Raw genomic sequence first — 23,712 nt, 5'->3', positions numbered from 1 at the left:
CAAGTCCCTTTTCTCCTGTTCTCATTTGGCCTTGGGATCTTTTTCCCTGTCACTCTTCTTTGGCTCCTCAGGAGACAGCTTAAGAAATAATTATTTCTATATAAGTCATTCAGGATTGTAGTCCGGCTGTACTCAAAGATCAGAACTACAGCTACAGGGACTTAAAAATGGTAATCGATTCAGATATCACTGCCAACAGCTTGAAGAATGTCTCTCCTCACTCAAGGTCTATTCAGGCTTAAGAATGTGAACCTCCCTATTCTTGCTGACTTCATTAAGCTGTAACTAGCTGGGAAACCCGTATATTCAGATTTAAGTCACATATATGCTCTCAAAGTTATAAATAAATCTAACAGATTTTGTTCCCCCAATCCTCAAACACCTGTAGAGATATGAGAATATGGCATTTAATATAAAAGCCTTTTTATGATAAAGAGACATGTCAACTCCTGGCAGCATCCTGTATCTCCTGCAAGAAGATAGATGGCCTCAGAAGAACGTCTACCCAGAAGCTTATAGCAAGGCTGACCATGCAGCGAGAAGCTGAGATCCTGTCCAGACTGTGAATAAGTGGAATAACAGAGGATTGATTGCCCCATACTGAAAAGTCAAGGTGGGTCAGTCTCCCCAAATTTCTACTCCACAGGAAAAAGTCTGTCAGATCTTCTAGGCCTAGTAGCTGAACAAGTGCTACCTTTGGGACTTCTGTCCCCCTCCACCCCCAACAACCACAGAGAGACTTGGGATTACTGCCTAGGTAACTGGAAAGCTGTCTCACTTCTTAAATTTATCCTTCTCAGATCTGATGATGTTTGATGACTAGGGTATCAGTTTAACAGCCCTAATCCCAAGATTATATATATATATATATATATATATATATATATATATATATATATATATATACTCTCCAATTACAGACAGGTATGCCTCATTCACAGACTTCATGGTACAGGATAGACCAGTTTCAGATATAACACCAGAGGTTCAAAATTTTAATATTGACAAACGCAGCTTTGATAAACTGATAGAACATTGACTCCAAAGAGTTCTTAAGAGTCCTTAAATGGATTTTTAACCTTTTTGCCATAATGTAAATACACTCCAGCTGTCTTATAGATACCTACAGGCTCCTGGGGAAAGTTTTGCTACTGCATCAAGAAATCTGTTTTGATGAAAACTAAAAACCTCCAGAGCCTCTTTCTGACTCCACTTATTTTTCCAGCATATTTTGCGGATTCATTGTTTCCACCTGACCTTCAGAGAAACAGCAGATGCCATGGCTTCTGTACTCCTGATTTGGCGTGCCATTTCCCCCGAAGCTCCTGGAACACCACTGCTGCAACCTGCCTCCTCAGCTCCCTCAAGGAATGTTCCTGAGATCTTCCACTGTGTGTGACTCCCGGTTCCCCCCACCCCACTTCGCCCCTTGTCAGCTTGAAGTAGCCTTGAGAATTCAGCGCCCTTGTTCCCCCACTTGTTCCTATAATTCACCTCTTTTTATGATAATCAAAATGGAGGAATGTTAATATTCTGATCCACCTCTTGGTGCCACCCTACATCCTGACATAAAAGCCTCATTCTAAGAAAAAACTCCTCCCCTTCCTCTCTCTCTCTTCTTTCTGCTTTTCCTCTTACAATATGCACACCCTCAACCTCTCTCTGTCTTCATTTCTCTCTTTCTCTCTGTGTTTCTCTTTCCTTTATCTCTCTATTACAATAAACTCTCCATGTGGATGCAGCATCTGGGCTGTGAATTACTGGCCACCCCCGCTGCCGCCGCCGCCGCCGCCGCCGCCATGCCTGCGTACCTGCATGGCATGCATCTGCACAGGATGTTTTCCTGCACATTCAGGATAGCCCTGAGGGTGCCCTTGCCCAATAATTCATAACATATCTCAAGACTGTAAGTGAGGGTGCAGTAAAGAAACCATGGAAATGACCACTCCATACGTAGGAGAAAGATTTTTCCTGTAGGTAAGAGAGAGAGAATAGCCAGAGGCATCTAGAAGATGAAACAGAGAGAAAAAGAAACAGACTGACCATGGCCAGGGCTTGGAAGTGGGGGATGTGGAAAAGTCATGCAGATTATAAGGCAGATGAGTAGCTGTGGGGAGGGAAGGCCATGAACTAGAACAGCCTGGGAGTTTAGGGTAGAGGAGGAAGTGAGAAAGGTCAGGAGTTGGCTTTCACATGCATGACAGGTACATATGAATAGAGACTAAAAGAGTCCGGAGGACTCCAAAGTTAGTGTGGACTTTGATATGCTAATAGGCACCACCGGTATATGACAATAGAAAGCCAAATGTCCCTTTTGTCAGAGGCAAAATGTGAGTCCTTCTATAGTCCAGCTTGAGCTGAGCCAAGATTGTCATACTGGACCAAGTCAATGGGCTCAGGGTTTCCTTTGTACCTGACAAAGACCAAAGAAATGTGTTTTGCAACTTAAAGAAACAACTTCGAGACAATCTAGACCATTTGTTTGAATATGCATGCAGATGTAAACCTATATATCTTGAGACCATTTGAACACACTGGGGAAGGACTCAGAAACAATGGATGATGCTGATCACTTTCTGACCTTAAACTCTTCTCTTTCAGCTTCCAGAACCTCTTCATTCAATCTTTTATCCCTCTGGCAGGCCCATTACCTTACCATTCCAATCTTAAATTCAGGTGTTACTTGTGGTTTTCTTTGGCTCATCCTTATTGCTTTTCTGCCCTGCCCCATTTCTCGGTTTCCATGGTTCCCTTTATACAGATAGTCACCCAATTGTCATATACTCCTATATGGGCACATACACACAAGCTCATTACAAAAACAGTGTTAACAAACTGCTTTTCAAATACAATGGGGTTTTCCTCCAACATACAATAGATGAGGGATTAAGAACTTTAAGAACAAATTTTAAATCATGTTGTTACCCTTCCTTTTGATCCACTGTTTAACAAAGAAATGACTTACATACTTTAAAACTTTTTCTGATTTAAAAACTGTAGAGCTAGGCATGGTGGTGATTCATGCCTCTAGTCCTAAGTACTCAAGAGGCTGAGAGGAGGATAGTTTGAGTTCATGAGTTCAAGGCCAGCCTGGATAACATAGAAAGCCTTTATCTCAAAAACAAACAAAAGCTGCGCAGTGGTGACACACACCTTTAACCTCACCACTTGGGAGGCAGAGACAGGCAGATCTCTGAGTTCAAGACCAGCCTAGTTAGTCTATGAAGTGAGTTGCAGGACAGCCTTTGACTGTTACACAGAGAAACCCTATCTTGAGAAACGAAACAAAAAATAGCAAAAAACAGAGCCAAGAACATAGATCTGTGGTTGAGGCCTTGCTTCTACTTCTAGCTAGCATCATAAAAGGAAACAAACTTGTCTGAATTTATATTTTATCTAGAAAATAAATGATCAAGGTTTTACTCTGAAGAAATTCAATGTTATTAATTTTCTGTTAGAATTAGAAAAGTTGCATAGAGTCAATATTTTTATTTATGCTTAAAAATTTTTTTAAAAGGTTAATTCTATACTTGGATATTGTTAAGTTTCTGAGGTGCCTATTTAACATATCAAAGCTGGAACTGGCCACCAGGTTCTCCCAGTATCCCTCAGTCCCTACCTATTACAGGGTATGGCTGGCAAATTCCACCTTCTACCTTGAACATTCCAGTCCAGGGGCTGAACTCTCCCCCAGGGGCTCTTCTCTATATAATTCAGCCATTTTGGTTACCCACTCCTTCTTGGACCTTTGTCCTCCTGACTGCTGCACCTTGTTTCCCTCTCTGCTTGCTTCCTTCCCCTTCTCCCCACATGGCCCAGTTGGTCATGGTTGTCCACTCTGAGCTCTCCCAGATATTCCTGCCTCTGACTATGCTCTCCCACATATCTACAGTAAACTTTCTCCTTCACCATACTTAGGAGTAGTCACGTCCTTTCCTTTCCTTTTTATTTCTTTTTGTCATTCAGATATATTTACTCTAAGCCCATTAATTCATAAACTTTTGCTACTATTGTTTAGGATTTCATGTAGCGCACACTGGTCTTGGAGCTCATATATATCCACCTGCCTCTGCCTCCTGCATGGATTAAAGGTGTGTGCCACCATGTGCAGCTAATTCATAAATATTTTTGGTAATATTGTTTTCTATTATCAAATTCCCATGAGCAAATAAACAGAACGCCAGCCACTGTATAACATAAGCCAACTTTTGTAGGAATGCCACTGTGTTCGAGGCAGCCTCGGGGCAATGGTTTCCATGGAACAATGGGATTTAGAATTCCATTCAAGTGGAACTTAGAATCCCTAGCAGAACCACTTGCTGCTGAGTAAAGAGGACATGCGCCACTTCCTCTACTTTTTCAGTCACCATGGAACCCTCCCTCGACCACACCATGGAGCGGGGAGTTAGCTTACGTTCCCAGTCTTCCTTCACTACAGAAAAGGATTTTGAGAGAAAAGGCAGAGCACTCTTCCGGAAACCTAAGTACGCATTCTCGAGGGAATATTACAAGCTGACTTCAGGTGGAAAAAAGGTACAAAGGTATTAAGTCTGGGGTTCTTGGACTGGGGCATCTGTTTCATTTAGGAGGAGTAGCTCGTGTTCCCTTTAAATCTGTCAGCAACACTTCTACTACAGCCATTCCCTGTCGCAAATGGTTCTAATCGACTCTTGTTTTTCTATGTATTACAAGAGTATAAAATCAAATATGGTCTCTGGTTCAGTAAGACCATGAGTAAAGATGACTATCTGGGAGGAATAATGTGCCAGAATACCTTAAAGGACAGGAATGGTTGTTTCTTCTGTAACCCAGATATTCCATAAAGATAAACGGCAGTGATGAGCCCTTCAGGCACAAGTGGACTATCCAGGTATCCAGGTATCACTATGATGTTGAAAAAGTAGAGCTAAAAAGGAAACCCTGTCTCAAAAAACCAAAAAACCAAACCAAAACAACCCACAGCATATCATGAAATTTCTAACTATTTAAAGGTAATTATGGAGACATTGAAGCCCTGGTGTTGCTTATGGTCAAATACAGCTATAAATACTTTCCTTTTTTAGAAATTCTTTTGATTATTTTTGAATTTCGTATATCTGTAAGAAAGGGGTTGCGCACATGAGTACAGGTGCCCTGGAACGGGGGTTACAGTTGGGTTACAGTTGGTCGTGAGACTGCCAGCATGGTGCTGGGAACATAACTCAGCTCCTCCGTGAGAGCCGCACATGTTCTCAACTTCGGTGTCGTCTCTCCAGCATCCTTCTACTTGTTTCTTCCTTTTTTAAAATTTATTCTTATTTTATGCTCATTGGTGTTTTGCCTGCATGTGTGTCTACTGAGGGTGTAAGAAGCCCTGCAACTGGAGTTACAGACAGTTGAGAGCTGCCACGTGGGTGCTGGGAATTGAACCTGGTCCTCTGGAAGAGCAGTCAGTGCTCTTAGCTGCTGATCCATCTCTCCAGCCCCCCTCCTCTCTGTCTCTCAATGCTTTCTTTTCCTGTAATTTTATCTCTCCCTTGATACTAATCCTATCTTTGAATCTTTTCTTCCATCACTAAATAAGGAATAGAAGTGAATGTTTCAGTTCCAACTAATCTTTTCTTTGGGGGAGGGAGTGTAGAGGGAGTTTCTGAGACAGGATCCCTCTGTGTATCCCTGGCTGTCCTGAAACTCACTCTGTAAACCAGGCTGGCCTTGAAGTCACAGAGATCCACCTGCTTCTGCCTCCCAAGTGCTGGGATTAAAGGGGAGTTCCAGTCTATCTTAAAGTCGATTACGACATCTCTATTATCTCCTAAAATTACTTCTAGCTTCTGCTTGGGTTTTCCCATCAACTCGAACTGTGCTTCTTTTTCTTTTCAGTGCTGGGGATTAAACACAGGACCTTCAGCATACTGAAGTTTTGTAGTTTGTACTTGCACTATATGTACAGCTCAAAACGTTGCATCTTCACTCGTGTTCAAACTCACCTCTTCTCAACAATAATCAAAATTCTGACTTCTTTCTCTTAATGGTACAGGTAGTTTGGGCCATCTTTTACTTTTTAAAAGTTTTTTTATTAGGCGCGCGCGCGGCGGTGGCGCAAGCCTTTAATCCCAGCACTCGGGAGGGAGAGCCAGACAGATCTCTGTGAGTTTGAGGCCAACCTGGTCTACAGAGCAAGATCCAGGACAAGCACCAAAAACTCCACGGAGAAACCCTGTCTTGGAAAAACAAACAAACAAACAAACAAGTTTTTTATTATTTTATATATATATAAGACTGTTGTCTGCCATATGTTTGTGTACCACGTGTGTCTGGTGCCCATGGAGGCTAAAAGAGGATGACGGCTCCCTGGTACTCCCTAGGTCCTCTAGAAGAGCAGAGTGTCTTAACGGCTGCGCCATCTTTCCAGCTCCCCGGCTCTTGGAGCAGCTGGTCACGTGGTATCCAGTCAGGCAGCAGAGGGAGGTGTGTGCTGGTGGCCAGCTAGTTCTCCTTTCTTTACCAGCCCAGGGATGCCTTCTTCTTTTAGGGTGCATCTTCCCACTTCAACGACCCTAACCAAGAGAAGGCCTCACAGACACGGCCCGAGGCTAGCCAAATCTTGATGAACCCCTATAGGTGTGCCCAGGGGCTTATGGCCCAGTTGATTCTAGCTCCTGTCAAGTTGGTAATCAACATTAACCATCACAACTAGCTGTTTGAAACGTTTGCTTTTATCAGGAACATTTGGTTTGCCTCTGTCCTTAGCACCACACCAAAAGTTAGTGGAAAAAGAGAGAGGGGAGAGAATAACATAGTTACTCGTTTCTAGCCACGGAGAGAAAATCCTCTCTTTGAAACATGTATTTTGGATTTATCTCCCTGTGGGTTCAAAATAATTACTTCCGGTGTCAGAGATTCTACTGGTTATATGCCTGCATTTTATGCAGTCTACCCAAAGTTAACAGAATACAAGTTGTGAACAATGGGAAGCTAGCAGAGAAATTAGGAACCAATAAGCAGGCTACCTTTAGGTCTTGATAAAGTGGAGCTGTGCCTCCGTCCCTGCCACTGCTGATATGAAACATAGAAAAATAGCACACAAAAATGATAGAATTCTCATAAAAGGAAAGTTAACAGACTGCCTTTAAATGTCATTTTATCAAACTGTTACTGGGGAACACACTATCCCCTTCACATATTAATAGTCTTGTAGATAAAAGGATTTTAAAATGGGGCTAAGGAGTGGCTCAGTAGGTAATGCACTTGCTGAGCAAGTCTGAAGACTTGAGTTCAGATCTCACCTGTACTCTCTGATCTACAGTGAGGCGGGAGTCAGAGAGAGGGAATCGCTGGAAGCTTGTGGGCTAGCTAGCCTGGCCTATGCAATCAGCAAGAGGGAAACCCTGTCTCAAACAAGGACCAATACCCAAAGTTATCCTCTGACCTCCACATGTGCACTATGGCATGCACATACACATTGTACACAATACATTACACACACACATACACACACACACTAAAAAATATGATGACAACTCACTACTGTGAAAGAAAAAGAATTTAGAAGAAAACTCAAGGACCATTTTAATGGAGCTTAAGAGAAAGAAACAACAGTACAGATAAGCTGAAGCTCTTGACAGCTTTGGGGAGGAGGGGGATGGAGAGGTATTAAGAGAGAAAGTCAAGTTTCAGGGGCAAGAAAACAGGCATGCAAAAAAAAACAGGCATTGTAGCTAGAGTTTTCTCCAGTCCTGCCTGGCCCACAGTCAGGACAAATCCACCCCTCCACCCCCCAACTCCCCAACCCCCACCCCTGCCAGTCCCACAGCCGCTTAGACCCAACCAAGTAAACACAGAGACTTATATTGCTTACAGACTGTATGGCCGTAGCAGGCTTCTAGCTAGCTGTTCTTATATCTTAAATTAACCCATTTCTATTAATATATAAGTTGCCACGTGGCTTATGGCTTACCGGTATCTTAACATCTTCTCATGGTGGCAGCTGGCAGCTTCTCTCTGCTTCAGCCTTCCACTTCCCAGAATTCTCCTCTCTTCCTGCCTGGCTACTACTGGCCAATCAGTGTTTTATTTATTAACCAATCAGAGCAACACATTTAACATGCAGAACATCCCACAGCAAGGCATGCCCTGCAATTGAAGTCCATTAGCACTTGATGGCTGGGAAGGGTGTGGGGTGTCGGTGGGTTTGTGTGTGTGTGTGTGTGTGTGTGTGTGTGTGTGTGTGTATGTGTGTGTGTGGAGGAGGCAGGTACTCTTCAGAGAGAGAGAGAGAATACGAATACTCAGAGAGTCAGGGCAAGCAAGTTTGGAATTTGGGTTATTTGAGAAATGGAGATAGAAGAAAGAGGTTCATTTCTGGGTGAGGGGGCAAATTTAGCAGTGAAGGTCTATAAGCAACTACAAAGAAGATGGGGATTGTGGGTAATTAGTCCTCTCATCTTTCTTCCTTTCAATTTTATTATCTATCTATCTATCTATCATTGAGACAGGGGTTCTCTGTGTAACAGTCCTGGCTGTCCTAGAGAACTCACTCTGTAAACCAGGCTGGCATCGAACCCACAGAGATTCACCTGCCTCTGCTTCCTCAGTACTGGGATTAAAGGCATGTGCCACCACTGCCCATCTTGATTTTATTTATTTATTTATTTATTTATTTATTTATTTATTTATTTATTTATTGTGTGTGTGTGTGTGTGTGTGTGTGTGTGTGTGTGTTCAGATTCCCTGGAGTTGGAGTTACAGGTGGCAATGGATCCACAGGCATATTTATTTATTTATTTATTTATTTATTTATTTATTTATTTATTTATTGTGTGTGTGTGTGTGTGTGTGTGTGTGTTCAGATTCCCTGGAGTTGGAGTTACAGGTGGCAATGGATCCACAGGCAGCAGGAAGAGAGAGAGCCACTGTTCCTGGATTAGGCTTCTGACACCTCAAAGCCCACCCCTAGTGACACACTTCCTCCAACAAATCCATATTTCCTCCAACAAATAGTACCACTCCCTCAGCATTCAAATCTATGAGTCTATGAGGGCAATCCTTATTCAAACCACCACATTCCACTTCCTGGCCCACAGAGGCTTGTAGCCATATCATAACACAAAAACACATTCAATCTAACTTCAAAGGTCCCCATAGTCTGTAATAGTTTCAACATTGATGAAAAGTCCAAAGTTCACAATCTTGTCTGAGACTCAAGGCAATCTCTTAGCTGTAATCCCCTGTAAAATTAAAATGAAAAACAGATCACATACTTCCAAATACAATGGCAGAAGATATACATTACCATTACAAAATGCAGGGAAGGGAGCACATGAGGAAATACTAGACCAAAATGAGTCCCAAAACCAGCTGGGCAAACTCCAAACTCTGCATCTCCATGTCTGATGTCAAAACACTCTTCGGATCTCCAGCTCCTTTCAGCTTTGTTGACTGCCACACACATCTCTCTCTTGGGCTGGTTCCACACCCTTGTTAGCAGGTCTCCATGGTAGGTATCCCACAGCTCTGGCATCTCCAGCATCTTGGATTCTCAAACAACATTCAGGCTTCAGCTTCACAGCTTCATGCAATGGCCTCTCTGAGACTTCATGCAGGGACACCCCAACACACACCTGGCCTTAGCAGCTTTCCCTAGTTGTGTAGGGAGATTCCACAACCACTTTTTTGTATTCTATTTTAATTAATTTATTTTTTTATATTATGTGCATTGATGTTTTACCATGGGTGTTGGGTTCCCTGTAACTGGAGTTACAGAGAGTTGTGAGTTGCCATGTGGGTGTTGGGAATTGAACCCAGGTCCTTTGGAAGAGCAGTCAGTGTTCTTAACCACTGAGCCATCTCTCCATCCCCACTTTCTTGTATTCTTGACAGCAAAGCCAGAACCATGTGACTGAAGCTGCCAAGTTCTTCTGCTTGCTGGAGCTGGAACTTGGCCCCCTAATTCAAATATATTTGCACCAGCTTTCTATTGTTGGGTTTTCTTCACTGCTTAATCTTTTCTTTAATTCTTTTTTTACAAGTTGGAAGCTTAGCTGGGTGGGCTCTTGCCCTGAGGTCACCACTCCTTTTATTCCATTTAGTATCAGGCCTTCTTTAAACTTTTTATTTCTTTGAGCACTAGACTTAGCTCCATTACACTTCCTGGTGCTCCTTTTCTCCTCAAACTGTACATTTTGTATTTTTCCTTTCTCAGCTTACTCCTTTTCATTATAGATTTGCATAAGACTGGCCACTAATAACCACATGACAGAGTCAATACTAGGTTGTCTTGAAATCTCCTCCATTAATGCCATTAATCCAAAACTCTTCAATTTAGTTTCAAACAGATTTTTTGGACAAAGGAAGAAAGCAGCTACATTTTTTATTTCCCCAAAACATCACAAGAATGATCTCTAGGCCACTTAGTAATATTTTTTTCCTCCAAACCCCTTGAGCCAGTCTGTCATAATCTACATTGCTTATAGTTTCACTATCTTCCACACTCCTACTAGAATGACCCATTGGGCCCTGCTTAAAGTATTCAACTGCTGTTCTTGTCCAAAGACCTAAAGTATACATTCTGCCAACAAGCAGCATGGTCAGGCCTGTCACAATACCCTACTCCTGGTACTAACTTCTGTCTTAGTCAAGTCAGTGCACTATTGCTGTGAAGAGACACCATGACTACAGCAATTCTTATAAAAGAAGGCATTTAATTGGTGGTTATTTATAGTTTCAGAGGTTTTAGTACATTATCATCAGGTAGAAAGAATGGCATGCAGGCAGACACAGTGCTGGAGAGGTAGCTGAGAGTTCTGTGTCTGGATCTACAGGCAGCAGGAAGTGAGAGAGAACCACTGGGACTGGCTTGGGCATTTTAAAAAATTCTTCTCTCATACATTACATCCCTATTGTATGATATTTTGTGTTATCATAAATAAAGCTTGCCTGGAGATCAGAGGGCAGAGTTAGCCACTAGGTAGCCATAGAAACCAGGCTGTGGTGGCACACACCTTTAATTCCAGCACTTAGGAGGAGGAAGCAGGAAGATCAGGAGTTCAAGACCAACCTGGGCTCCACAAGATTGATCCCATCTAAAAGGGAAACAGGGCCAGTCAGTGGTGGTGCAAGCCTTTGATCTCAGCACATGGGAGGTAGAGACAGGAATATAAGGCGGGTGGAGACAGGATCTCCAGCCCATTCAGTCTGAGGATTCAAAGAGACCATTTAGTTTGGGGTTTTGTAGAGGTAAGAAGTCTTTAGTGGCTGGCTGCTTTACTCTGATCTTTCAGCTTTCACCCTCAATATCTGACTCTGGGTTTTTATTTAATAAGACTAATTAGGATTGTGCTTCATCTGGCGTCCAACTTTTGGGGCAGGAATTCATGAAAAAGTCACTTGCCAGTGACTTGCAGCCACTGGTACATGCTGGAGCTGCACTTGGGGGCTCCCGCCTGAGTCACTGCCTTGCCAGCTAGGTTTTTCTTTTTTTTCCCCAAGCCCTCTGAGAAAGTTAGGGATTTTTCTGTTGCAGCCTTTCTGCAGTGAACTCCGCAGGTGCTTGGGCTCTAAATGCACCCAGAGTCAGCTGTTTTTGAATGTTCCCCTGTGCAGATGCCTCGCTCTTTGGCTTCTTCTCTCCCAGTGGGTTGTGGGCTTTGCCTGGACCTCCTCCTCGGGCTGTTGCCACACGAGGGAGCTGCCTTGACCCCCGCTTGGGCCTCTGCTGTTCTACACAACAGCAGTCAGTCTCATTGTCATCTTCACTGCCATCATCAGCAGATTTGGTGAGACAACTGGGAATTCTTAAAGGGGGAATTAGTTGAGAGAGAGAGAGAGAGAGAGAGAGAGAGAGAGAGAGAGATTTTCCCATGTTAAAAATGGGAAACAATATTAAAATGGAGAGAGTTAGGTCTCTGTATGATCATGTAATACATGGGTTAAAAATGTAGTAATTAAATGAAGGGATAACCAACTTAACTGGGATTGACATAATGTTAATTATCACTTTGATAATCTGTATTGTTGGTTTGATTATTCTTGGTTTATCTCTGAAAAAGTTGGCTGATATGAGTGCCAAGATACAGGCCTTAGAAAAACTTATTAAAATGGATCAAAAAGATATTCAGTCACAGACAGAGAATTTTAAAGAAGAATCAATCTCAGCATTGCATTATAAAATTAGAGAGGAACAGCCCAAGGTTTTTAAACAACCAACCTTAATTTATCCAGTCACCTTATAGGAACTGCCAAATGACAGATATCCCCAAAGCTGTGTAAGAGCTGACTGGATACCTGTGGAAATGTTAGATTTAAGGAGATTTAAGGAAGTGATAGTCTCATATGGTATGCATTCACCTTTTGTGAAGCGTATGTTAAATTCATGGTCAACTAGTAACAGAATTGTCCCATAAGATGGGACAGACTTGGTTACAGCAGTATTGGAACCTGGTCCTCAGTTACAATGGAGGACCTAGTGGAAAGATGAGGCTAGGACAATGAAGTAGGGCTAGAGTTATTGAAATCTCCCAAAACCAACTTTTTGGAGACGGCAATTATGCTGATGTACAAAGACAGTCTCTATATGATGACCACACCTTGGCTCTATGCCATGCAGCAGCTTTGAATGCTTGGGACATATTTGAAGAAGTGAGAAAGAGAACTGAGTCGTTTTCTAAAGTTATAAAGGGCCCAAAAGAAACCTTCACTGATTTTTTACAAAGATTGACTTCAGTTATAAATAGAATGATACCAAATTCAGAAACTAGACAAATAATAATTGAATCTTTGGCTTTTGAAAACGCTAATTCACAATGCAAAATGGCAATTAGTACTTTAAAGGCAAGATCAGCACCCATAGAGGACTGGAGATACAGTCAATATTGAATCTCATAACCATGATGATGCTTAGATAGGAGAGGTGATTTCCAGAGGCTTGAAGAAAAATCAAAACCTTAGGTGTTTTGGCAAACAAGGTCAACCAAAAAGGAATTGTAGACAGAGAGTTCCTAGAAACAATGTTTTTTCTAGGAATAACCCAAACAAGAAGCCTCTCACTTCTGGAGTATGCAAAAGGTGTGGCAAAAACAGACATTAGACCAATGAATGCAGATCAACAAGGGAAGGGCAGGATAACCCTTTGCAGTTGGGAAACACCTTGGGAGGGCCTCTTGCAGGCATCCATGCCATTCCCTGTCACTGTCGGGGAAACTCCTCAGAGCAATTAAAGGACTTAATGCCTATTGTAAAAAATTCACACTGCTCTGGATGATAGAACAGCTTTAGAAAACAAAACAAAAATTTCAGGAGAAACCATAAACCAAAACTGATAAAGATTAGATTTGAACAGGAGAGCCCTCTTGATTAGAAGAGGTGATAGTTCATCAAACAGTGTGACCATTCAATCTAAACTAACCTATAAAACCAACAAATGCTTTTCATTTGATCAGATATAACTTGCCAAAAGGGAAACTCCCCAAAGTTAGGGTTGGGGAGGGTTTTGCTTTTGTCTTTCCAGGAAAATAACAACCCTCTTGAGGAATTTAAAGGCCTTTGTACAAATAAGTATTGCTAACTGTGAGGTCCAGCCTCCAGCTACCCAGGGTATGCAAAAAATCCATGAAGGCAGCAAGGGGAAAAATAAGGAAACATACTTGCTTTCTGATGGTAACTTTCTCTTTTACTTCATCTTAAAAAAGTCCTCTCTGAAAATCTCTTGCTCTCTCTCCTGCTTACCTACTCATCCTCTCTCCTCAGCTCCCTCTCCACACCCACACACACTCCCTCCACAGCTCTTTACAGTTTCTTCACATCCCTCCTCTACATAGCAGCAGCTCTTTCACACAGCACTCTCTCTTACACACACACACACACACACACACACACACACTTCTACATCATCCACTCATTCTTTACTCACTCATTGTCTCACTCACTCACTCTCTCACCTCTTCTTCATATTCAGTTACATCTCTTTCAGCATTCTCTCTCTCTCTCTCTCTCTCTCTCTCTCTCTCTCTCTCTCTCAGCACACTCTCTCACATTACTCCTTCCGCAAATTCAGCTACATCTCCTTTTCAGCACACACACACATTCACTCACACACTCTCTCACTCCTCCTTCCCCTCTCACAGCCAAACTCTGGACAATTATATGTTACATTTTCAGGGGCCAACCCATTCTCATAACACATGAGAAGTCACACAGTTTTTCTCAGGCTAGAGATGTCACAGACTGGCCAGTGAGTAACGCTTGGCCATGCATGTAGCTCTTTCCCAGACAGAGAATGACATTGAAATTCAGGACTTATCAGTAACAGCTAGTTGGCTGAACCTTGAGTGGTTGGGGTACATGCAGAAAGAGAATTTCTGCAGAGGGTTATGTCTACCAAAGTTGCTTCAGTTCTGACCTTGATTCAGCAAAAAAACACCTGAAACTTACGTTTGTGTATTCTCTGCAGGGCAGATAATCTGTTCTGAATTTGTTCTGAAATCTAAAATTAGCTATCTTTGTGACTGAGAATACTGTTACCTTCCTGTGTCAGTTATGAAAAATATTCTAGTATTCTTTCTTTCTTTCTTTTTTTTTTTTTTTTTGGTTTTTCAAGACAGGGTTTCTCTGTGTAGCTTTGCGCCTTTCCTGGAACTCACTTGGTAGCCCAGGCTGGCCTCGAACTCACAGAGATCTGCCTGGCTCTGCCTCCGGAGTGCTGGGATTAAAGGCATGCGCCACCACCGCCCTCTAGTATTATTTCTAATCATCAGAATTATACAGCTTCAGCAGAAATCATCTTCCTGACCATCCACAGTTATAAGTGTGCCCAAAGATGTAAAACACACTACCAATGGGCTGTGGGAAGAACCCCACAGCTGTTCTTTTTAGGGAGGTAAGTGGTGGCACCTGAGAAAGTTACATACAGAAAACAATCGGTTTCCACAGCCAGTGACCCCACAGGCTTTACCTAGTGGGGCTCCCCAATAGAGAGTTATTTGTCTGGTGGGTCAATCTGTTAAATACTAATTTTCACATTACTCCTTCTGCAAATTCAGCTACATCTCCTTTTCAGCACACACACATATTCATTCACACACTCTCTCACTCCTGCTGTACACTACCATGGCCTCCTTCAATCAGGAGTTCAAGGCCACCCTGGGATCCACAAGATTGGTCCAGTCTAAAAGAGAAACAGGGCCAGGTGGTGGTGGTGCAAGCCTTTCATCCCAGCACATGGGAGGTAGAGACAGGAATATAAGGCAGGTGGAGACAGGATCTTGAGCCCATTCAGTCTGAGGATTCAAAGAGACAGGCTGACCCATTTGGTCTGAGATTTCATAGAGGTAAGATGTCTTTGGTGGCTGGCTGCTCTGCTTCTCTGATCTTTCAGCTTTTACCCCGCTCCCCACTTCTGACTCCAGGTTTTTATTTAATAAGACTAATTAGGATCTAGCTTCACATTCCAACAGCACTTTACTCTCCCTCTACTCCTCCAAGTTCCTCCCCTCCTCTCTCCTCCAGATCCATCCCTCCTCCATTTCCTCTCAGAAAAGAGCAGACCTCCCAGAAATACAAACTGAACCCAGCATAACAAGTTACAATAAGACAAGGCACAAACCCTCATATCAAGGCTGCACAAGGTAACCCAGTAGGAGGAAAAGCGTCCCAAGAGCAGGAAAAAAGAGTCAGAGATGCCCCCCACTCCCACTGTTAAAAGAGTCCTACAAGAACACCAAGTGACACACTTTCTCCAGTGAGGTCTCACATACTTTAACAAATAGTACTGTTCCCTAAGCATTCAAATGTATGAACCTACGGGAGCCATTATCACTCAAAACAGAAGGGAGCTAGAGGAGAGGAAGAGAGCCTTGCCTTTTGAGTTAGGCATGGCAGGGCAGTTCAGCAAGCACCCGCATGACAAAAGGAAGACACTTCATAGAAAATCCCACGTGCGCGAGAGAAATGGTGTGTAGGCTTTGACCAGTATCTAGAAGGAAGAGATAGAAAAGAAGAAAGAGGAAAAGTTAGGCTTTTCTGAATTAGGACTTGGAAAACAGACAGCCTTAGAGCTGCATGGTGGCAGCTTCATAAGGCACTCTCTGAAGTAGGGTTTTGGGGAAGAAAAAGTACATTATTTCATTAAGGGAGTAATTACTCTTTCTATCTCGTTAGCACGGCTTTAAGTGAACCAGTTTTCTTGAGGGATGGCCTCTTGGCCAAGTTTGACAGGCCCAGATGGATTCATTAAGTAAAGAGATAACAGTATGAAATGTTCTAATCTTCGGGGCAGATCAGAATGCCATGTCTCCATTCCAGGCCTGAGGCATTCTGTTCTTTTGGTCAGGTCTCAGGGAGTGACAAATCTGAGGTTTACCTTTCTTTCTAGTGTTACCAGAGAAATGGCAGAGGGATCCAAAGCTTCGGATGCCTTCATGGCTACTACAACCACCCCCACACTGGGGGTAACCCGAAAATCATTTAGGAACCAGACCAGGGATTTGGAGCCCAGAAAAACTAATGATATTTCTGGCCTCCAGCTAGAACAGGACCAAGGACATTTCTGGACTCTAACCTAGGGAAAAATTGTTCATTTCGGGGTCCTCTTACCCTAAACTCCTACCCTGTTTCTAGCTCTTGTCCTTATGACTAACGCATTCCCAGGTGACTTATGTTCCTCAAAGTGGCTAAAACATGCAGCTTCCCAAGGGGCATTTTTGTGCCCAATTGTTGGCTAACCTATTTGGATTAACTCTTAAAGAAGGGGACAATACCATGTCATTGTTCATTATCAGCAACCTCTGCTAGATAGTAATCCCATGGCTGTTCAGATTGTCATGCCTCTACCCAAGGCCAGAGGTCAACTCAGGTCCCATTCTTTTTACAACAACAACACAGTAATAATGAATACATTTAAAAATCATGTAACAGAGTAAAGCAAAAGTAACTAAAGAAAAGACACAAATCTATAAAATACCCATCCTGTAATAGGAAGAAATAACCTTCCTGTAAGGAACCTCAGGAAAACCCTGCTACCTCCATTTCCCCTCACCCCCTTTCAGACGGTATTTTAAATATTAAGGAGAGGTAATTGTGATACTTTTTTTCTTCTTGAAATTAGTGTCACCAGAGCCATGGGAGATGAGGTCCAAGCTGATTATGACAGAGGGTAGTTCCTCAAGTATCCCAAACCTGCTACTGTCTGAATGCTAAGTGTCATGAGTGCACTATGCCAGAAATGTAGACAAAAACGTCCATGTCTTTCCACAAGGTCTCCATTTATTGAATAGCAAAAATTCACAGGGTTTTGTGGTTTCAATCGCAGCTATTTGCCAAATATTCATGTTTTCCTTGGTAATCCTTGCTGAGGCAAACACAGGCTTATCTTCTAAATCTTATCTTCTTCTACTCTCAGATCATACAATAAATATATCTGTATGTACATCGATTACAGAATGTCTGCAAAGAGCAGTGAGCAACAACAGGGTTCAGAGGGGTCTATTGGTATGATAAAAATACAGTTTGTTTTGATGCTAAACTAAATGCCTGAGCTTTAGGAAAGATGTTGGAGCAGGCTGCTGGGAGTGTCGTTGGTTTAACTGGGAAACTATAGGTGTGAGTTCAGCTGTAGAGGGTGAAGAGTGGAATCTGGGCCCATACGAAGGGATGGATGGATGGTCCAGATGGGAATAGAAAGATGGACAGTTGGGATTGAGCATCAACAGCGGTAACTCAGCTGAGTTGAAGCCTCAGGGGCAGTCAGAGGAGTTCTTTGTCTACCAGTTCTGGCCCCCAGGATGGTCAGATGACAGATTTGTGGGGTCATTGCCATCACAGCGCTAGGCGTCTATCTCTTTATGGAGTCCAGGTGAGGAGGCTGCACTCTTCTTGGTTTGATGTGTCCAGTAAGTTCTTGCGCCTGGTTTGCTGATATGATTGTAACAATCCCATGTGCTGTTACAGTTTCAATTTACCCTGATCAATTCATAGGGTGGCACCCTTTCTGCTCCAAGCTATCAGCCATTTGCCGGTGCCGTGTGAGTGGGGCTAGACACACGTTATTATTCATGTGTCCACCCTGGTGCAGGCATTCCCCATCCTCAAAATGGAGTCAAAATTTGTTTTGTATAATGTAGAGCAAGGCTTAAAAAAACCAAACCAAAACACCCAACTACTTTTACAGAAGATGGAGTTAAAACCTTCCTCTGCCTCCCGAAGGCTGGGATTACAGGCGTACGCCACCACCCCACCACCGCCTGGCTCTGACCTTAGGTTTCTAACCATTCAAAAAGTGGTTAACATAAAAACTGCAACATAAACATGTTATCCTTATCACACCTCTCCTACCAACTTCTTTTTTTTTTTAAACATAACTTCTATCCGTGGGTTTCATTACCTACTGTAGTCTAACTTCTATTGTAAGGTAACGGCCACCATTACGGACATACCCTTTTACTACACGGCCAAGTGGGCACTCTGTTTCTCTTAAAGGCTTCTGCACCCGCTGAAGGGCTGCCTGGAGGTAGTGTTTGCTGGAGGGGGAAGCAACCTCTCCACTCCCGTCAGCGGCTCCCCGAGGCTCAAGCTGCAGCTAGCTTTGGTTGTCCTACTTTGCCAACTGCGCACCTGACTACAGTGCGCTCTTGCCCGTGCCTCGCCATGGTGCCACGGCGTCCAGGAGAGCGGCGCAACTCCGCGGCCCCGTCCGGTTAGCCGCCCCATTTCCTCCTCCCAGGAGCCTGCCTACTGCCCGCCTTCCTTCGGTCCCATCGCAGGAAGCGCGCCTCCGCCGACGTCAAGACGCCGGCCCCCCGCCCCGGCGCACCGAACGCACTAGGCGTGGTGGGGGAGGGAGGGTGTGTAACGCGGTGCTCCAGGCACACTCCGGTTGGAGAGCGTGTGCACGGCCCGGAGCGGGTTCCCGGATGTCGGCCTCCCGCTGGCCCCGCCCCGCCCCGCCCCGCGCTCGCTCCGCCCTCTGCGCGCCCTGTTCCGTGCCTTGAGGTTGCGGTCAGCGCGAGCCGCTGCAGCGAGTCGGGGCCGTCCGTGTCGTGAGGCTGCCACCCTCTCCAGCCGCCGACGCATCTCCAACCGGGACTCCGCCCGCCTCGCTCCGGGTCCAGGCCCCGTTGCACCCCGCCCGGCGCCGGACAGCAAGCCGTCGCCGCCGCGTCCCGCGGAACCCACAAGCCGCCGCCCGCCGCCAGCGCCGCCCGCCGAGCAAGATGGTGAGACCTCGGCTCCCGGGTCGGGCGAGGGAGGGCCCGGGGCGTCCTCCTCGGTAGAAAATAACAGAGGCCTGGCGGCTGCGGATGCCGAACCCAAGGTCCACGGCCGCCCGTGCGCCCCCCGGCCCTGCGCGCTCCCCGGGCCTCTGCAAACTGCAAGGCCCTTGCGAGCCCCCCAGCCCCTGCTCGCCTCCAGGCCTCCGCGCGCCCCCGCCCCCCTGCCCTGCCAGCGCTGGCCGTCTCCGCGTCCCCCGGCAAGCCCCTGGGCCTCCGCTTGCCCGGAGCCTCGCCGCCCCCGCCCTCCGCTGCCCCTGGGCCGCCGAGCGCCCACAGCGCCGCCGCCCCCGGGCTCTTAAGCCCCTGGGCCTCGGCGCAACCCCGGCCCCGCCGCCTGGCTCGGCCTTTGCTGAACCTCTGCCCCACGGGGCTCCCTCCTCCCTCCCCTCCTCCACGTGGAGCCCACTTGCCGCCCCCAGATCGGTTTCCAGGTTGGGGATCCTGAAATCCTGTGGAAATGATAGTGTGCGGCAAATGGCGCTTTATGTAAGACCCACTTCTCCAGAGTTGGGCTTCCTCCCACTCACTCTGCATTTTCCAGCACTGAGCCTTGGCAAGAATCCTTCCACTTCTTGCCTTCGCTCGTTTTCGTATTTATCTCGCTGCTGTTTGCAGCCTTAGGGGCTTGCTTTCGCGGCTGCTTTTCTCTGCATTGGTGAACATGAAAGGGCCGGCGTGTATATTGCTTGAGACACGGGGCAGCCCGGCCCTGGAGAAGTACTTATACTGGTTCGTTCATGTTTTCTTAATATTTTTAATTTTGTTGCCTTTGTGTGTCCGGTGCTTGGGGTAGTCGTTTTTGAACCATGGCGATTTAAATTTCCCTTTGCTTACTTTCACATTAATCCCTAGGTGGAATTCACCATGTAGTGTTTCTGGCTGACGCTAGGGGTGTGCCTCCTGCCTGTCACCAGGGCCAAGAAATCTATGACGCCTTTAGCTTGTTACCTTACTGGTTCTGTAGCTCCGCTGGTCCCTGTTGTTTTCCTCTTTGCGATCAAGAATTGTGTTCAGAGGAAAACGTAGCCGCACTGTGCGTGTGTGTCAGTTACCCAAACACGACATTGGATTGTAGCACCCTGTGTAAAAGTCTCTAAATACTTAACCAAGGAATTTCAGACTGATTTGGGGGGTACTAAGGTTTAAATGATTCCAATGTGGATCGGAGAAGGGACTGTTTATTGGCAGTTGAAAATCAATTAGGGGGTCGTGACGAGAGAATGAAGTGAAATTAGCTTTTGTTTGAAGTATAGGGCTTATTGGCATCGTTAGACCTGTGTTAGGAGCAGTTTTAATGACTGCTTCATGGCTTTGGTATGTAGGATAATTTTTTTTCTCTCTTAATTTGGGAAGCTGTTTTGGGTTTTTGAAGGTTACAAAACTTAAACGTTTCCAGACCATTACAGAATATTTAGAAAGATCATGTCCGTTCATAATACAGTTGCCCTAGTTTGAAGTTAGGAGTTGCTCTTGATATTTTTTGTTTGTTCTGAGGCTGTTTTTCTCTGTAGCCTGGGCTGGCCTGGAGTTCATCGCTGGCCTGCTCGAGTGTCCTCTCTGAGTTGTATACCATCACCCTATACCAGAGTAACAGATGAAAAGGCCAAGTTGTTCAAAATAGGCCTCTCTTCCCTTCTCACTTTCATACTTCAAATGGATGCCTTAAGGCAAATATGTGGTTTCTACTTCTTGGCATCGACGAACCTGCCAAATTGGGCCACTTCATAGTAACAGAGTAACTGAAGCCAAGAAATACAACATGACGCCTCAGCAGGTAAAGGCACGGACCACCTCACCCTGTGGCTTTGGGGGCTTCATGGAACTTTGTACACGTTTCTTTGAAGACCATTGCCCACTGCGGTGATTTTTTTTTTAAATAATATTTTTAACTTTAACTGTATATATGTGGGGGAAGGGGAATGTGTGCAAGAGTACAAGGTGCCTTAGGAAGCTGAAGAGGCTGCCAGAGATCCCCTGGGTTCTGAGAGAGTGCAGTGTGTACTCTTAAGCACTGAGCCCTCTCTGCGGCTCTTTCTTTTTTTTTAATTTGTATTACTGGTACTGAAGGTTACATTGAGGCCTCTGTGTGTTGCTTGTTCTTTACACAGTTGTTCCCTTGGCCCATCGATTCTTAAGTTCCTTTTCTTCTTTTGACTCGGTGTTTTCTAGTCGTTTCGATATCTTAAGATGCACTTGATAATGTCTTCCAGGTCATTTTCCTGGTCTTTTCAGCTTCCTTTAAAACTTTCCCCATTCACGTTTGCCTCGTTCTCCATCCAGTGCTGCCCTAACATAGGGCTGTCTTGGTGTGATTTGGAAATATCAAGACCATGAGCATAACTTGATTTGGCCATATGGAACACTGATTAACTGAACTATGTTGGGCCTCACAGTGATCTGCTTAATTTCCTAAGTTGAGCCCACATTTCTGGGAAAATGTATCACCTTTAAAAAATCTCTCAAGTCTTAGTGGGTACCACGGAATTGTTACATTTTCATAATAGGTTTTATAGTTTTAAGTTGTTGAAACTGACTAATTCTAAAATTAGAAAGCAAAAGGGTTTGAATTTCTTACAGAATTTTGTGTGTGTGTATGTTTGTGTGCACACGTGTCTGCACGTGTGCCCGCTCGCATGCTTGTGGAGGCCAGGGGTGGATTTTGGGAACCTTCCTCAGGTGCTCACCACCTTATTGTTTGGAGACAGTCTCCCTCACTGACCCTGGAACTCCCTGATTGACCTGTGCTGGCTAGTGAACTCTAGGGACTCCTGTCTCTGCATCCCCAGCCCTGGCAGTACAGGTGTGTTCGACCCCACCTGGCTTTTTGTGTGAGTGCCGCAGAGATCAGAACCCAGGCTTGTGTGCTAAGCAGCTTATTGACTGTTCCCCAGCCCTCTTAAGGCTCATTTCTGACAAGTGTTTTATTTGCTGCTTTAAAAGCAGTTAATTTCAGTCTGGCATGGTGGCACACGCCTTAAAGGCCAGTACTTGGGAGCCAGAGGCTGGCTGATGTTAGTTTGAGGCTAGACTGGTCTACCCGGCAAGTTCCAGGCAGTGGGGCTGTAGCTAACCCCACCTAATCCACTACTCCGTAGTCTGTCCCTGCCTTCACTCTATTTGCATTGAAAACAATTAAGCATTGAGAATGATGTAGGTTAGGTGTATTATAAGTTCTGTGAGTATAGAGCAGGTCAGAATTTTTCCTGAATTCAGGTTGTTTGTATCTTTGGATTTGGGCTGTTGAGACATCCCAGTGGGTATAGGTGCTTTCCCCCCAAGCTTAAAGACCTGAGTTTGATTTCACACCCACATGGTGTGAGAGGACTGATACTTGAAAGTTGTGTTTGGACTGGCAGCACAACTCCTACCCCACCGTACACACAAACAATCAAAATCGGTGCTGTGGATTTTGTTGTGAAGATAGATAAGTGTGTGTGTGTGTGTGTGTGTGTGTGTGTGTGTGTGCATTGTCTTTTTTTTTTTTAATTTTGGTTTTTCAAAACAGGGTTTCTCTGTTTAGCCCTTGCTGTCCTGGAACTCACTTTGTAGAACAGGCTGGCTTTGAACTCAGAGATCTGCCTGCCTCTGCCTCCCAAGAGCTGGGATTAAAGACTGTCCAGCTGCATTGCCTTAAGTTTTAAGACTATTTTAAATTTCAAAGAGATTTATTTCTTAGTCATTTTTAGCTTTTTACTTAAAGTTTCCATTTTCACGAACTTGTGTGTGTGTGTGTGTGTGTGTGTGTGTGTGTGTGTGTATACACCTATTTTATTGCCAGTAGAGTTAAAATTGATCTAAGTTTGGAGGAAACAGTGTCCCCTCTCAGTATGTCCAATAGTGGTTGAGAAACTTAAAATGCATCAGTCAGTAATGAGAGGGATGAGCAATATGGAAGAAGGAAATAATCTATTACAGACAGCAAAGCAGGATGAATATGTCAGGTTGGGCTAGGAGAATTAAGCAAGGCTGACTGAGGACCTCAGTCTGGGTAAAGCAACAGGGATTCATTCATAACAACGGATATTTGTAGACTCTGTTGGTCACTGCTTACTGTCTGTTCTCTGTTGTAGAAGATATTAAAATAAGTTTTCTTGCCTCGTGTAAGTAAACATAAGACAAATGTCAGTGGTTGTGAAATAACGTGATGTATGGTGTGAATAATATAAACAAAGCCTGGAAGAAATTGAGCAAAGAACACAGTGAATTGGAAATTAGAGAAAGCTTTGTGAAGCAGAGGATTGTGCTAGGTCTAAAAAGATTACTAGGCCTGCAGAAGGGAGATGTGAGAACACCTAGGAGATGATGATGATGTTCCATAGCCTGGAGGTGGGAAGAGAGTAAGTATTTCGATAGTGATTCTCAGACGTGGTTCCGAGACCAGCAGGGTCACTGTCATCTGGTGTGTCCTAGGACAGCCTGGCGAGGAGCCAAGCCCTTCAGTTTTTTTAGATCTTCAGGTGATCATGAA

The 23,712-nt window shown here is 44.5% G+C and overlaps 1 protein-coding gene across 4 annotated transcripts in view; it reads left to right on the top strand.

Moving 5' to 3' along the window:
* Positions 1-4,311: 4,311 nt before the first annotated feature.
* The window catches only part of Ppp3r1 (protein phosphatase 3 regulatory subunit B, alpha), a 57,293-nt gene continuing 37,892 nt past the window's right edge, over positions 4,312-23,712 (top strand). The window contains exon 1 of one of the 4 annotated variants that reach the window (XM_059275413.1): positions 4,312-4,533. In XM_059275413.1, the coding sequence (XP_059131396.1) occupies positions 4,369-4,533 (165 nt within the window). In that variant the 5' untranslated portion in view covers positions 4,312-4,368. Of the gene's footprint in view, positions 4,542-18,966; positions 19,188-23,712 lie in introns of those variants that run through there. The other 3 variants (XM_059275415.1, XM_059275416.1, XM_059275417.1) reach the window with 3 other exon arrangements.

This window comes from Peromyscus eremicus, chromosome 10 (genome assembly GCF_949786415.1).
Source record: "Peromyscus eremicus chromosome 10, PerEre_H2_v1, whole genome shotgun sequence".
In the NCBI taxonomy this organism is placed as follows: domain Eukaryota; kingdom Metazoa; phylum Chordata; class Mammalia; order Rodentia; family Cricetidae; genus Peromyscus; species Peromyscus eremicus.
Note: the sequence above shows the minus strand (reverse complement) of the source record. Positions and strands in the feature narration are given on the sequence as shown.